Source organism: Acanthopagrus latus, chromosome 20 (assembly GCF_904848185.1).
Source record: "Acanthopagrus latus isolate v.2019 chromosome 20, fAcaLat1.1, whole genome shotgun sequence".
Classification (NCBI taxonomy): Eukaryota; Metazoa; Chordata; class Actinopteri; order Spariformes; family Sparidae; genus Acanthopagrus; species Acanthopagrus latus.
Window position 1 is genome coordinate 8,965,581 of NC_051058.1, and position 15,000 is coordinate 8,980,580.

The following is a 15,000-nucleotide window of genomic DNA, read 5'->3' on the forward strand; positions in this document are numbered from 1 at the left end:
GGGGCGCCGCCGCGGCAGGGCTCGGCGCAGGGGTCAGAGGGTTGGGCGGATGCGGCCGCCTGGACGGGGAGTGGTAGCAGGGTGACCGGCGGCTGCTGGGACACATCCCCGGGGACGGCGTGGGTGTCTTGGGCGGAGGAGGGGTGTGTGAGAAGGGTTTGCCTACGTGAGAGGAGGTGCTGGATGATGAGGAGGAGGAAGAAGAGGAGGGAGTTCTGGAGATGTGAGATTCATGGGGAGAGTCCTCGATGGTGATGGCGTGCTCCTCGTGTTTTCTCTGTGAAAGAGGAAAAAAATACCATCTTAAAGAAGGATGTTCAGGTTTTTGTAGAAATACCAGTTTTGTTAAAAGCACTGATTGAATGTATCTAAGTACATTTACTTACTTGAGGTACTTGCTCTTTACTAGATTAGGTCTATTTTCTGCAACTTCATACTTCCACTTCTGCATTTTGAAGGAATACGTTGTACTTTTTACTTTTTACAATACTCTTTATTGAATAACCTTAGTTACTAGCTACTGCGCGGATCACATGCTGCATCAAAAACAAAGTGAAAACATTTAAAATGTATTTCAGCAATATTTTATGTAGTCATATAATTTTTTTCAGCAACAGGGAAATAAAAAATCACGAGGGATGCAGCAGTTTGCTTTGAATGAATAGATTAAGAGGTGGTAAAACACAATCCACAAAGGCACAATTACCAAAAAACCCCTCTTACAGAGAAGCCACGAAAAAAGAAATCAGTGTCAGCCACACGGTTCGATTGCCAAATGATCTGGCAATGTGAGAGTGCAAGCAGCACACCAACGCCTCAGTTAAACCTTTTGCCAAGACAAGAAGAGGAAGTCATTGGCTCAAAATTATTATTACTGAGTGGGTTTCTTGCATATGCTTTTCTTTCAGTGTTTAGAAATCAGGGCTGCTATGACTACTGGTGCTGCATTCAAGGAAGATGTTTTGCGTAAGATCTCAATATTTCCACACTTCCTCATTTGACAATTTCGTAACAGCGTTTCACGAGTGAGAACTAAAATGAAACCTCTCTCCGAATGCGGCTGGGTCATATAAGTGTTACCTGTAAGGAGTGACGTTGCATGTGCTCCATGGCTCGCTGCTGCTGCTGCTGCTGCTGCTGCTGCTGGTGCTGATGCTGCAGGGCGTACAGGTCCTGTTGCCGTAGGAATGAGGAGCGGGAGTAGACGGGGTGATGCTGCAGGTGAGAAGGAGGGCCCCTGCCTCCGTACACAGGGGGCCACAGACCCGACTGCTCCAGAACGTCTAGAGTGGGAAACACAGAGAGACGATTAGAGATGAGAGATTTTTGGGGGGCATTTTGTTTGCTGTGAATAAGAAGAAAGTAATTTCTATATTGACTTTCTAATGTATTTTTAAATTTATTTTCCCATGTTGGGAAACACATCTTCCTAAAAGCTCCACCAAAGCATCATATGTATTCAGACACACACACATGCGCGTGCATACACACACACACGCACACACACACACAGACACATCCCTCCTTGGCTGCCTTGTCGCTGGGAACCTTTGTTCTGTGAGATTAGCCTGAGTGGGCTAATGTTTCCCAGGGGAAGGGTTCAGTGGATGCACTTCCCCTCTCTGCAGGAACTCCCATGGAGCGAGGCAAGGGAGGCGGGAGATAATTAAATTTCACAGCCTGTTTGCAAGGCAGCGTTGACACACACACACACACACGTACACACAAAGGCGTGCACACACACACACACACACACACACACACACACACACACACACACACACACACACACACATACACACACTTCTTTCTCTCTCCAGCAATGGCTGAGATGTACAACACAACCCTTAACACTGAGTGATGTCTCATGTAGTTCCACACATGAACACAACTATCTTTAGACGTCCACATACACGCACAAGCCGACACACACAAAGTCCGGTCCATACACACTAGTGCTACACCACAAAAGAGATGAACGCCAGTTAAAATGGTTTGCATAACACCGGGCACATGCCGAGGGGGTGGGGGGAGCGATGGAATAGCTGCTCCCATTAACAAAGCTATAAAACACGGTCCCTCTGACAGAGGGACTTAGTTGAGCATTATATTATGATTAGCCAATGATACTAAAACTCTGGGAGAGAAATGGCAGTGGCTCCGATGGTACAAATGGAGGGAAGGCAGCAGTAAGTACGGCTGCACAGCGATGCATATGGGCTCTGCTGGATGTGTGCATGTGTGTATGATTTGGTGTAAAGGGATGCTCAGCATACCTAGGTGATGATGAGACCCGGGTTCTGTCGGAAGAACCACCAGCGGGGAGTTGGGATCTTGGGTGAGCGAACCCAAGACGGGCTGCAGAGGACTGGGCAGACCTGGCGGGAAGCCGGGGCTCATTCCCACGTGGCCCAGACCTGGAATAAAGATTATCACATTCAAATGAGAGAAACATTTGAATGCTTATTTGAATACTCCAATAAGATAGGGCTGTGCTTAGTGGGTAAATATTGGGATGCACTCTACAAACAAAACCTAAAGAGGAAACTGTTGGTGCCCTTATTGAGTAACAGGAGTAATGTGAAACTTCAACTAAATATGTTTATTGTATAATTAGCTGGTTTATGAAACACTTTTAGAAAACAACCGGTTTCGACTTCTGCAAGTCTTTATCAGAGTTTGAACCCTCCAAATTAAATTTTTATCTCAACCTCAAACAAAAGGGCTATAGAATTTAGTTCAGGACCAGCAAAGATGACAATGGCAGGGATATTACTGAATTGTTTGATGCAGACTGTACTTAAAGATGGAGATTCTGATTCTGAAAATAAGTAAACTAGAAAACCTGTGAATTGAAAAATTAGGTTTTGTTAGATTTATGGTAAAATGTAGAGAAAGAGCATTGGATAAAGATGTTGCACCATGACTGTCGATCTTTTAGGTCCATTTTAAGAGTGCCTATGCTTTGCAGCTTCCACATTTTACTGCAAGAGTGTCATATCATGTGGGACTCAGTCTCGCTATGTTTTGGACTCGATCTTGACTTAGTCCCAACCCTTCAAAGTCTTGGTCTTGTCTTGGTCTTGTCTTGGTCTTGGTTATGACTTGGTTTTGGTTGGTTTTGACTACAGCGCTGACGCCAGTGACAATGTAATGGTGGTTATCTTTCAAACTCAACCTCAGCTGAACAATGTTTGGGCACTGCTTGAATGGAAGCAGGCAGAAAAGTTTAAGTTTTAATTTTTTTTAAACACCAACATCCTGGACTTCAACTTCAATCATACCATTGTGCCTAAAAACTGGCAAAAATTAGCATAACCCCAGAGGTGCCATGTTTCTATTGCTGCTGATTGGAGCTAGAGTCGATAAATACCCACGACTAGAGTCATGAGTCATGAGACAATTTATTCGGGAAGGAATGTTGATTGTATCCTTTACCAATGAAGACAAGAGCCAGATGTTGGTGGGTGTGAAAGGGATATAAGCACGACTAGCTCCAGTTTGTTCTTTTCAACATGTTTGACTAATTTTGTCTCTGTAGCTCATTTATGACATGCAATTGTCATTCAACCTAGAGCCCGTCAACAAGTGTTTTTACATTTACTGTTTTAAACACCTCAGTTTTTCTCAAGCAAATGTCTCCAAAAAATAAAGGACCCCTGTATTCTGCATTAATAACAATGGAACCATGGTTGAACACAAGGACAAAAAAGAAGAATGAAAAAAATTGATCAATATGATATCCAAAAAACCTCCCACGTACCACCCACTCTGACTGACACTAGATGTCAACAGTACGATAAAAAAAATATCATCCAGTATATGAAAATAACATGTCGGCGGCATGAAGCAAAACTCTACTCACTGTATGAATGCCCCATCCAGAGGGAGGGACTTCCTGTCCTCTGCATCCAGTGGTGGTGAGCGTGTGCAGCAGGGTCGGCCCCCAACTGACCAGCCCCTCCAGGAACCAAGAGGTGAGAGGTCAGGTCACCATGGCAACTACTAGAAGGGTGGATCCTGGCGAACTCCACGCGCTCCTTGTTTTCCCTGTCGTGAGGGTACTCTGTCATTACCTTGATTATCCCTCACATTGTCATCATCATCATCATCCTCATGGCGGTCATTATGATCATTATCTTCATCCTTGTCATTTTCATTACCACTACCACCATTATAATCATCAAGAAAAGGAAATATGACGGCAACAGGAACAGCCATCATCTTGCGCCTCGTCTATGAGTTCTCATTATGTGTTTTCTTCCCTTAATATGACTACATAATAAGAGCCTGATACTTCAGAGACATCCGTATTAGTCCCCATAACATTAATGCACCACATCTCGGAGAGAGAGAGAGTGAGGGGGTGCAGAGAAACCACATCAAAGGGTGAGAAGAGTAAATGGAGTGAGGGGATGAGAGAAAAGAGAAGCAGAGCCTCCGACTGGCGGAGAGAAGCAGAGAGAATAAAAGAAGTGCAGCTTATCAGATGAGAGGAAAAAATACAAAAAGATGCTACCCACTGCATGTGTGCGTGTGTGTGTCTGAGTGTGCGTTCAGACGTGTTGGTGTCTGTGAATCTACCTGATGATCATCTCTCTGTCTCTGTCCAGGTGATGAAGGCTGATCTGTTCTTCTGTCATCCTCTTCCTCTCCTCTGCTTCCCGACCAAGAGGATACACAGGGCGTGACACGCCTGAATTACAAACCAAAGTAACAACACAGCGGTCAGGCACCAATCAAAGACATCACAAGATGACAATGTTTCATGTTACTTCTGAAAAAACAAAACACTGACGACACAATGTTTTGCGGTTCTACATGCAAATCTACATGCAGAAAACTTGTACAAATAGTATCATATACGATTTTCACATCATGCCAGAAAATGCACATTTCTTGGATACTGCTCAACATGCCTCCTATATTTCTAGGATTTAAAGCTATGTTTCACATTTCCCAGGAGGCCTATTTAACACTTTATAATAACCATCATTATCAAAGGGTATATTTTAAGTTAATTAATTAACAAATGATTCTTTAGTTGATAGTTATTTCACTGTTAAACACTGAAATGCAAGAACCAGGAAATGTAATATACTGAACAACAATCAACAGCTGCTCTCAACCAATCCAGGTACAGGTACAGTTTCTTATGAATAACATTCAAACACTTTCAAGGCCCTCAGCCAAAAATATCAAGACTCTCAAAACATTTGTCATCACATCTTAATTATTAATTATGCAATTGGGGAAAGTTTGAAAGTTATTTTTTGAGCATTCTGATTCAATGCTTATTAATTTCAACCCAAGAAAACAATGAAAAACAATGTCCTCACAAATATTAAAATAATATTAAATAATGAGTGATTGTGTAGATGAAAGACCAGTTTGTATTGAAAATCAAACATTTTTCAAGATGTGTATTCATAATCTAGCACAATCCCAACCTTTGAGCAAAAAAAAAGTTAAAGTGAAGCATTTCCCAATTTTGCAGGCTTTGCACAAATCCTGTTAATCCTGGATTTTTCCCTTAACGCAGTCTAGAGCACAGAAATAGCATCGACTTGCAGTACGAGCAGCATAAATGATGTCTGACCTTTCATGCTGGGCAGCACCCTGCCCTGTCTGCTGTGTCCAGGGGTGTTGTCTGGGGAACGATGGGGCGGCCTGGCGACTGCAACCGCAATACCCACCGGAGGCTGTCGCACCTCCCCTTCACCTGCCTCCCCCGCCTCCTTCCCACCTCTGTCTCCCCTCTCACCCTCGTTAGTGGAGCCTCGACGAGGAGGGAGCGACTGTTTTGGAGGGTCTTGCATGGAGGTGTTGTTTTTAACTCCACCTCTGTCCCCCTTCTCTGATCTCTCTCCACCCTGCTTTAGGCAGCCAAGACCTCCAAAGGGGCCTCGCTGTGGCAGCAGCAAAGGTTGCTGGGAGCTGTAGTTCATTAAGTTCTTCATGGCACTGCCCTCACCCTCAGTGGTGTGTGATGAGGAGCGGGATAGAGGTGGAGGCTGTTGAGAATGGGGCTGGTTCTGGTCACTATTTGGGGCTCTGTTGCTGAGCCCTCTTACTTCACCATTACCAACTGATGCATGATGGGAGGCTTTTCTCTGGTCCTCTTGGTAGCCCCCTCGAGCCCCCCAGGAAGGTGTTGTCTGGGCCGCCTCCCTTCCCCTCTCCTCTGTACTCGCTCCATGCTGCTGATGCCGTATCCTTGCAACTTTTTGCCCCTCCCTGTGAGCCACTGACCCCATCCTCCCATCAGGATGAGGACCTGAGTGGGAACAGTCCCTGAAGGGAGGTGTGCTGGTGTCTGGGCCATTCTTGGGCGTGGCCTGTCCGGCACCTGGGTTTGTTGCCTGGGCATCTAGTGGGAGTGATGGACGGTAAACATCGTCCATGACCTCTACATCTCTGAAGGATGAAGATGCTTCAAGGCTGCAGGACCGCAGCTCAGGCTGAGAGCTCCCATTGGAGCCTGGTTTCTGGAAGTGCTGCGTCTGGTGGCTCCAGTCTGGAGGTTTGTCAGCCTTGCCATATCCCAGCTGCTGCTGGTGTGGCTGGGATTTGTCCTTCTTCTGGCAACTACTAAGTCGGCTGAGGTGATGAGTTGGGCTTTCATAAGCTCCTTCGCCACTCTTGTCCTCTCCCTTTCTCCCACCTCCTCCTGCTCCACGACAGTCAGTGGAAGCCAGGTCTCCCAGTGGTCCAACTGAGGGCACATACGTTGGGCCAATGACTTTCGCCTCCTTGGCAGATCCTCCAGGGGTGGATGCCAGGTCTTTGGATGGCGTCAGTGTAAGAGGGCTTGGGGGACAGTAAAACTCAGGATGAGGATGGTGATGTGCATGATGTAGCCACCCTCCGGCCACTGTGGAGCCCATGTGCAGGGCATGAGAAGGAGGCGGCGGAGGGGGAGGAGGTGGCATGGAGTAGGAGGCCACAGAGTGGGGGGTTGGAGGTGCCAAGATGGCTGTCACTGCAGCTGCACCTCTTCGCATACATTCACTGGAAGAGGCTGAAGATTCACTGATCCTCATCTCCCCATTTATGGGTCCATCCTTGGAACACCGCCGGCCACCTCCAGATGGAGGTCTACTCACCCCACCACCACTGCAGCTGCTTAGTGTGCCTCCCTTTCCTCCAGAGCCAGTCTCTGCTACTGAACCACCAGATAGTTTGCAGGCACTCATATGTTTTGTCTCCTGACTGCCTGAGTCATTGTCTCTGTACTCCTTGTGTCGCTCCAGAGGGTGTCTGTGGTCCTCCTCCCTGCCCTGCGGTGCAAGGTGAGGAAGGAGGGCATGGTGGGGGTAAGCTTGGTGGTGGTGGCTGGACGGAGTAGTTGCAGAGTTCACCTGATGAGAATGGTGATGTTGAAGCTGATGCTGTTTGTCTTTGCTCTCCTGGTGCCGCTCCTTGCTGCTCGATCGCTCCCTCATTTTGGACGCAGATGAAACTGCTTTCTCACCCGCATCCTTGGTGCTCTTGCCACTTCCTCCCCCATTGTCTGTCTCTCGGCTGCAGGAGCCGAGCGGGTGGCCCGGGGCAGTCCTGGACAGCGGAGGGAGGCTGTGAGAAGTGGAGAGGAGAGGGGGCTGGGGAGGAAGGCCTCTCAGGTAGAAGTGATCTGGGAGGAGAAGAGAAGTGGATCTTTAAAGTTGTCGGTTTCAAGAAATTTAGAGAAGCGTAAATGTTTGTAGGAAAACAAATATGTTTTAAACAATTTTGTTCAAATTACAATGTTTTAAAATGTCTTCCTGGGATATCTAGCCTTTGCCAAATTGAAAAGCTTTTCTCCTATGGTGAACACTGATTAGGCATTTTGGGCAAGTGTAAATATAGCACACACACACCAATACCTACCTTTTTGTGTTTCGTAGAAGCGGTGCTGTCCATACAGACCATTGCTATGGTGGTCCAGGGGACTCATGGGGAGAAAAGGAGAAGCGAGACTTCCTGAATAGCTGGGGTACCCTGTCAAAGGGAGGGAGAGAAAGAATTGATGTTTCTCCACAATGTTGACATTCAGCAGCCCTCTAAACAAACAGTTTATCTCTACAATCTATCATGAAATGGGGCCATTTTGGAAAACACAGGAACAAAAAACATGGCCAGTTAGTGCAACTTTCACCATAAATGCACTTTTTTGCACAAACACACCACATCAGTTGACATTATTTACAGTGGATAAAGTGGAGACAAAAACCACAGCCGACAGCTACTGCCAAGTGTTCACAGCATTAAACTGGACGGAATTTACTCTTCTACAAAACACATTTTTCCCAAACCCAAGACAAATAGCATCAAGCTCCGCAACCCCCCACCCCCCCAACACACACACAGAGTCCTCCCAGGAGGTCACTGGGAGGTCACTGGTCGTTCCACTCTGTTCCTCGTCTTCAAGGACGTTGAACTGCATCATAGGATAGAGGAGGTCTTAGTGCTTGTGTTGATGAGGGTGGATGAGTGAGGGTCGGTGTGGGTGTGTGGGGTTGTGGCTGAGAGGGGGGTGTTATTGGAGGGGGGGGGGGACTCACCACAGGTCCATGGACATACAGAGGTACACAACCACACATATGCACGGAAGGCACACAACTTCACATTATGGGACCAAAAGGCTTAGATTGTGTGTGTGTGTGTGTGTGTGTGTGTGTGTGTGTGTGTGTGTGTGTGTGTGTGTGTGTGTGTGTGTGTGTGTTCTCCAGCAGCTGGTTTCATGCCCCACAGAGTGTCCTTGCCGGCCCGTTAATTGGCAGCCGTTAAAAGTTTAACGGTGGTGGCCAAAGTAAACAGCACTCCATAAAAACTCATCCTACGCATTCCACAGTCGCACTGCAAAACCACCAACACCCCCTCACTGCTCCCAGCATGTGTGTGTGGGGGACTCTGTGTGTCTGCGTGCTCATGCTGCAATGTTAATGCATGAATGTGTACACTGTGTGTGTGTGTGTGTGTGTGTGTGTGTGTGTGTGTGTGTGTGTGTGTGTGTGTGGGAGTGAGCGTGTGTCTGATTACTCTGACTGGTTAACAACCAGTGAATCTAAATGGCGACAATTAGCCAAAAGGCTCTATCAGCCATCTAAAGCCAATCCCCCGGGTAATGATGAGTGATAAAACTCAGAAGGGAGGGAGCGAGGGATGATGGGGAGATGAGAAAGAAGAAGAAGAGGGGAACAAAGACGGGAAAGGGGTTGAAAGTAGGAAGGGAAGAAGGGATATAGGAGGTTGGCAATTGAAGGAACGATGTAAAGACGGTAAAAGTAAAGAAGACACCAGAAGAACAGGGCTGTCAGTATGAAAAGCCCCCAATCTGGAGCTGCTGTGAGGCGTATGGAGAAAGGAGTGTGTGTGTTGCGGAGACTGCGTGTGTGTGTGAGAGGGGGAGGGGGTGGAAGATGAAGGAGGAAGTGAAAGGGAAGTGGAGAGCTTTGAGATGGATGAGATGAGAGGAAAGAGGAAAGGGAGGTAAGGAGAGGAGCGAGAGCACATGAGAGAGGGGACAAAAAACAAGGACAGGTGTGGAAGAGGGAGAGCGGGTGAGGGTGTGTGTGTGTGTGTGGTGTGTGTGTGTATGTGATTCAGAGAGAAAAGGAGAGAGAGGGAAAGAAAGAAGGCACATGTGTGTGTGAGGGAATATGTGCTGTTTTTCAAACAACTGTGCATTTCTTCGTGAATATGTCTTATCTGTGACAATGGTTGTGTCTATAGAGTGTGTGTGCGTGTGTGTGTGTGTGTATCAGCCAGGTTTCTTCTCTCTGTGCTGGCTACGTTCCACTCTCTGGACTGTGGCCAGCTGGCAGACCGCCTACCAGAGCTCCCTGGCTTGAATTCTTAAAAACAATCATTTGTAGTGTGTGCGCGCGTGTTCGTGCATGTGAGTGTATGTGTATGCGATTGTGTGTGTGTGTGTGTGTGTGCAGACATCAAAGCCGAGCCACACAGACACAAAATCTGTCTGATAGGCGCGCGCGCACACACACACACACACACACACATTCTTGCTCTCTGTTGCGTTCACATCGAAGTCCTGCCTCCGACTCTTTCTATGAATCTGATTTAAGACACGAGTCACTCTGGGCGACATTAGCGCTCATTTTCAGGACTTAACTGTTGCTATTTATCGCTCGATGAGCTGCAAATGAGGCAGTTGTACAAACAAAACTCTTGTCTCCTCTCAAGCTTTAAAGCTGCATCAGGAGAGATTTCGGTGTAAAAACACAGCTCTTATGGGTTTGTCTCAGGAGCTTAAAATCACAAATTTGCGTGGAGAATTGTCCTGTCTGCACGAGTGAGAGGCAGCGTGTTCGACTTATTTGTCCAAATTAAATTCTGGTGTGTACACTCCTCTACCAACAGGATGTGACAGATTAAAATTCAGAGGAGGGGGGGAATAAACACTGCCCCATAAACAGCTGCTTCCTCCAGAGAAAGTTGGACTTTCTCTCCAAATTACCTCTGTGGGATTTTCTTGGTTGCATCCAAAATGTTGCATTTGTTTGGCAAATGGTTTGAGGGATAGCAGGCAGGGTGCTGTCATATAAGTCCGAAGAATTCTTATTCACCACAGACATTTTCAAATGTCATACCAGGAACTAACCACATTAATGATGGCTCCACTTTAACAACACCGGCGACACCATCAGAACTGACTCATCTGACTGGAATGCAGCCTTTATCAATGTTATTGTTTACACCTGGGCACTTCCTGCTGTGGGCTGGTTAAAGAGCGTTGCTTTGTATGCAGGGCTGCTTGTAAGGTGGGAAAAAGGGGCAAAGCTTTCTGGGTACCAGCTGGTAGGGGGGCCTCATGGAGACCTGCAATAATCCTAATAATGAAATCTACGTTGAACTGCAATACTCACCATTACATATCAAAACAACAAAATACACATTTCCTTTATTGTTGCATTGGTCAACATAGATGGCGTTAGCTGCCCACAATCAACAGTGCGCTGTGGGCGTCTGGTCACATGAACAGAGAAATTTACCGATCTAAACTAAGTACTCGCTAATGCTGGAGTGAATTCCTAACTTTGACAGGACCTGAAAGATGCCAGAAAAGAAAGGAGTGCATTGTGCATGCCTGACCAACACAGGCTACACCCTCCGACGACCATGAAAACACTTACTGGCTGCGACTGACAAATGTCACACATGAGCTGCCTGCCCCTGGGATTGCGAATTGGACCGACGCGGCTCATTGGGAAACTTTCTCTTTTATTACAAGAATAGTTCACTGAAATGTGCTCGAGAAAAAAAAAGCCATGCAGGCGCTTAATCCGTCTTCATTTTTACTTGACAACGGTTAGTTTGTTTCCAGGAGCTTCCAGATGTGGCAACGTCGTGCTGCAGACCCCTGATTAGAATAAAAGTAGCCTAGACTTCAACACTGCATTTCAATAGAAAGCCGAATGCACTGCATGGCTGCTTACATGACAATGAATGGGAAGTGGAGGAACAACGGTTCCTGTGGACACGTAGCAATAGACTAAAACTATAATGTCACAAGCAACATTTCAGTCTGGCTGAAGAGGCAAACACCATTCACTGGAGCGTTTCAGGGGACCAGCTATTTTTCTGTGGGCGACCCTGTTTCTATGATATCAAAGACAACAAATAAAATTAACGTCTGTACTGAAAGCCGGCTCCATTTAATTCCTTTGGAGACGCCGCACACCTTCCCAATGCGACACCACTGACTGCTATCGTTCTCTCGCTTGTGTTTTGTGAAGAGCTGGTGAAACGTGAAATTCGGAATCGAGATCATTTTCAGTTAGTTGAGAAATACGGCCTGTGGCGGAAGCTGTTTTTCTGTCAAAGTCGTTTTGGGGGTTATCTCTTTAGACCCATCTTGCTGTCAAAAGAGAAATCCTCTTACACACACACACACACACACACACACGTATACAGAAACACAAGCACACACATACCTGAAAGGGACAGATAACTAAGTAGAGCTCACACTTTGACCACAAACGGTTAACAGTCGAAAGAGGACATGATGCATGTGGATGCGCAGGTTTGTGTGTGTGTGTGTGTGTGTGTGTGTGTGTGTGTGTGTGTGTGTGTGTGTGTGTGTGTGTGTGTGTGTGCGTGCGTGTGTGTGTCTGATCAGGAAGGGGGCCGTTGGAGGTCGGTTAGCACTGAAGGGGCCCCGAGGGTGGGGCTGCGGTCAGAGGGGGAGTGGGCTGTGAAGAGGGAGAGGATGGTGGAAATGGGGGTAAGTTTCAGTGTGTGTGTGTGTGTGTGTGTGTATGGGGGATGTGGGACCTCATGAAACTTAAAACTCACCCCTAAAAAGAGAGTAGGGGTTAGGGCTAGAGAGATGATTGAGTGAAAGTAAAAGGGCCTGAATCTGAACTATAATGTGATTTTTTTTTTCTTTTTTTCTTTTTTTTAGAAGATGTGTGTATTTACATTTTTTGTTTGTGTGTTTATGGGTTGGGACAAGAGGAAGAGGAAGTATTTGGTCGTGCACCAGTTTTGAAAGTGTCACGTTGCTCGAGCTCTGAACTAAAAAAAAAAAACAGCCACAGACTCAAAGCCACACGCTTGCTGACATACAGAGTCAGACGAGTGTGTGTGTGTGTGTGTGTGTGTGTGTGTGTGTGTGTGTGTGTGTGTGTGTGTGTGTGTGTGCGTGTGCCTGCGTGTGTTTCTATAAGTAGCATCATCTGAGGCATCACTGCTGCGCGTGTTTGGCCTCAGCTCAGTGTTGGTTAAACCACTTAATGGCTCCATCTCGATCTAATCCCAAACCAAGACCCTGGATTAACCACAGACCCGAGCACTCTCGGCTGCCTGCTGCATGTGTGTGTGTGTGCGCGCGCGAGTCTTACCTTCATGTGAATGCGGGAACCAGATAGGGGAAGCCCTCGAATGGGGTCCAGCCCTGTAGGAGGGGGAGGAGGGGGAGGCGGCAGGTCCCGAGGGGTGAGGAGGGTGGGAAGGCGCGGACCCCATACTGCTGGCCAGGAAGGAACCCATGAAGGAAGCACCTGAGAGACACAAAGGGCCCGAGGTTAGAGAGATGGTGGCTGATATGAATTTAGGCTAGCGAAGGGAGAGGGCGTACTGAGGTGCCAATGAGCAAGCAAAACCACAGAAGAAGTACTGAAAAGCCAGAGCAGATGTGCAATCAAACTTCCTCAGAAGCTAAAAAAGGAAATGCATAAATGACAAACGCTTCGCGCTTTTCACACTTATTTTGAAAATGCGCACCTACTTTTAAATCCTGTGACTGTGATTTAAATTCACTCCCCGATGTACAGTATGTGTCACATGTTGCTTTCAAACATGAATTCACCATCGATAAAGGCTACGTGGCAGCGGACATGGTAATCTTCATCTTTACAACATAATGCACAGCAGGGCTAAACCACATTTCCCACAACATCGTGACACGAGTCGGTGTTTTTCCGATATCACTTGAATGTAACATTTTCAGAAACAAGAGCCCAGCGGGTGTTTCTGGCTGGATTTATCTCCCGTCGGAAGGTAAAAAGTCAGACAGATCTGGATGGTATTAATATGACTGAGTAGTGCTGTGAAAAATGAAATATCCTGACCTGCCCCAGAGAAATTAATCCCTTCAAGCTACATTCACACTGCAGCTGGAAGTGTCCCAATTCTGATCGTTTCTCCTCACATGTGACACACATATCTGACTCTTTTTTTTTCTGTTTAAATTATGATCAGGAAAAAAGCTTCAAGGTGACTGAACGGTTATAAACTGGGGCCTGAGGCATGTGACTGACAGTCAACTTTTATTTGAATGAGAATTTGTAGATGTTGGTAACTTTCACCTGAGCTTGTTATTGTTTTTGGTGCGGGTCGTGGTTAGCACTGACCTCAAATGATAACCATGGACGCTGAATGATTTGATTTTAAGCCCCATGGAGGCAGTTTCATCTGTAATTCTTCTAAAGCTGTAATGTACTGGAAGAAGGTAGGAAGGAAGAATAAAATAGTCATTGCCCCACTTGAGTGACGAAAACTGTAAATGATTGCCGCCATGATACCTGCCCAGAGATGTAGACCACACTGCAGACGCTAGTTTGCTGTAAACTGCTTAAACTGGAACTATGAATCTCCAGAATATACATGGTCAAGGCTCTGAAGACGTATACAAAGAGGGGTGTTATGGGTACCCACGCGCCCCTTCTACCTAATTGGTAATGTGACGCTGGTATTCTGCAGCAGAGGTAGAAACTGACCTGGATAGTAGTTCCGTGGACTCTGACCCTGCTGTTTAGGCCTCTTTTGCTTATGGAAAGGTGGCATGCTATCCAACATCAACACCAGCACTGTTTTGTTTAGTGTAATGAGGACTGTGGTACCAGCAGCTCCAGCAGGTTGATTGGTTGGTTTAACTCTGGTTGGATACACACATGAAGTGTAAAGGAAACGGCCGCACATATACATCTGAGCGACTTAGAAGCCCATAGAAGCATAAATTCTAACTTGTAGTTGAGTGCAGCTCCTCACAACACATAACCCACATCCAGACTTTCTATTTTGAACGTTACTGACAAAGATCTGGAAACCCAACTCCAAGATCCCCAACATGCGCTCCATCCAGATTTTCAACAGCCTGTGATCATGGAAACTACATTTACATCTGCCATTGCTTGACCAATCACATTCGGGGATGCAGCGTGGTACTTGAAATGTAAACCCCCGCTTCCACCTCTTAGATGGTAACAAGAGCGAGCTTCACATGTTCAACCTCATCCTGTCACAGTTTCAGTAAAGCCAAGCGAGCAGGCTCAGCTCAGTTTGGCTCGGTTTGAATGCGCCTCCGCTCATCAGCGTGCTCTCATTTAGCGGAACAGCCCGAACAGTTGTAGGGGAAGGAGGAAACAAATCCACGGGGAATCAGGTAATTAGTCACTGGATGGAAGGAGGGAGAGAGGGAGAGATGGAGAGAGGGAGAGGAGAGGTAGCGGGTTGGGTCGTTACCCACAAATGTTGCCTCGCATCAGAGACAGACGA

The 15,000-nt window shown here is 46.7% G+C and overlaps 1 protein-coding gene across 1 annotated transcript in view; it reads right to left on the minus strand.

Moving 5' to 3' along the window:
- Positions 1-15,000, minus strand: part of bahcc1b (BAH domain and coiled-coil containing 1b) — a 58,292-nt gene that overhangs the window by 21,123 nt on the left and 22,169 nt on the right. Inside the window, exons 3-10 of the mRNA XM_037081919.1 lie at positions 12,846-13,004; positions 7,870-7,980; positions 5,600-7,633; positions 4,585-4,696; positions 3,866-4,050; positions 2,277-2,417; positions 1,081-1,283; positions 1-277 (exon numbers count right to left, since the gene is read on the minus strand). The exon at positions 1-277 is cut by the window's left edge and continues 111 nt beyond it. Of these exons, the coding sequence (XP_036937814.1) occupies positions 1-277; positions 1,081-1,283; positions 2,277-2,417; positions 3,866-4,050; positions 4,585-4,696; positions 5,600-7,633; positions 7,870-7,980; positions 12,846-13,004 (3,222 nt within the window). The remainder of the gene's footprint in view (positions 278-1,080; positions 1,284-2,276; positions 2,418-3,865; positions 4,051-4,584; positions 4,697-5,599; positions 7,634-7,869; positions 7,981-12,845; positions 13,005-15,000) is intronic.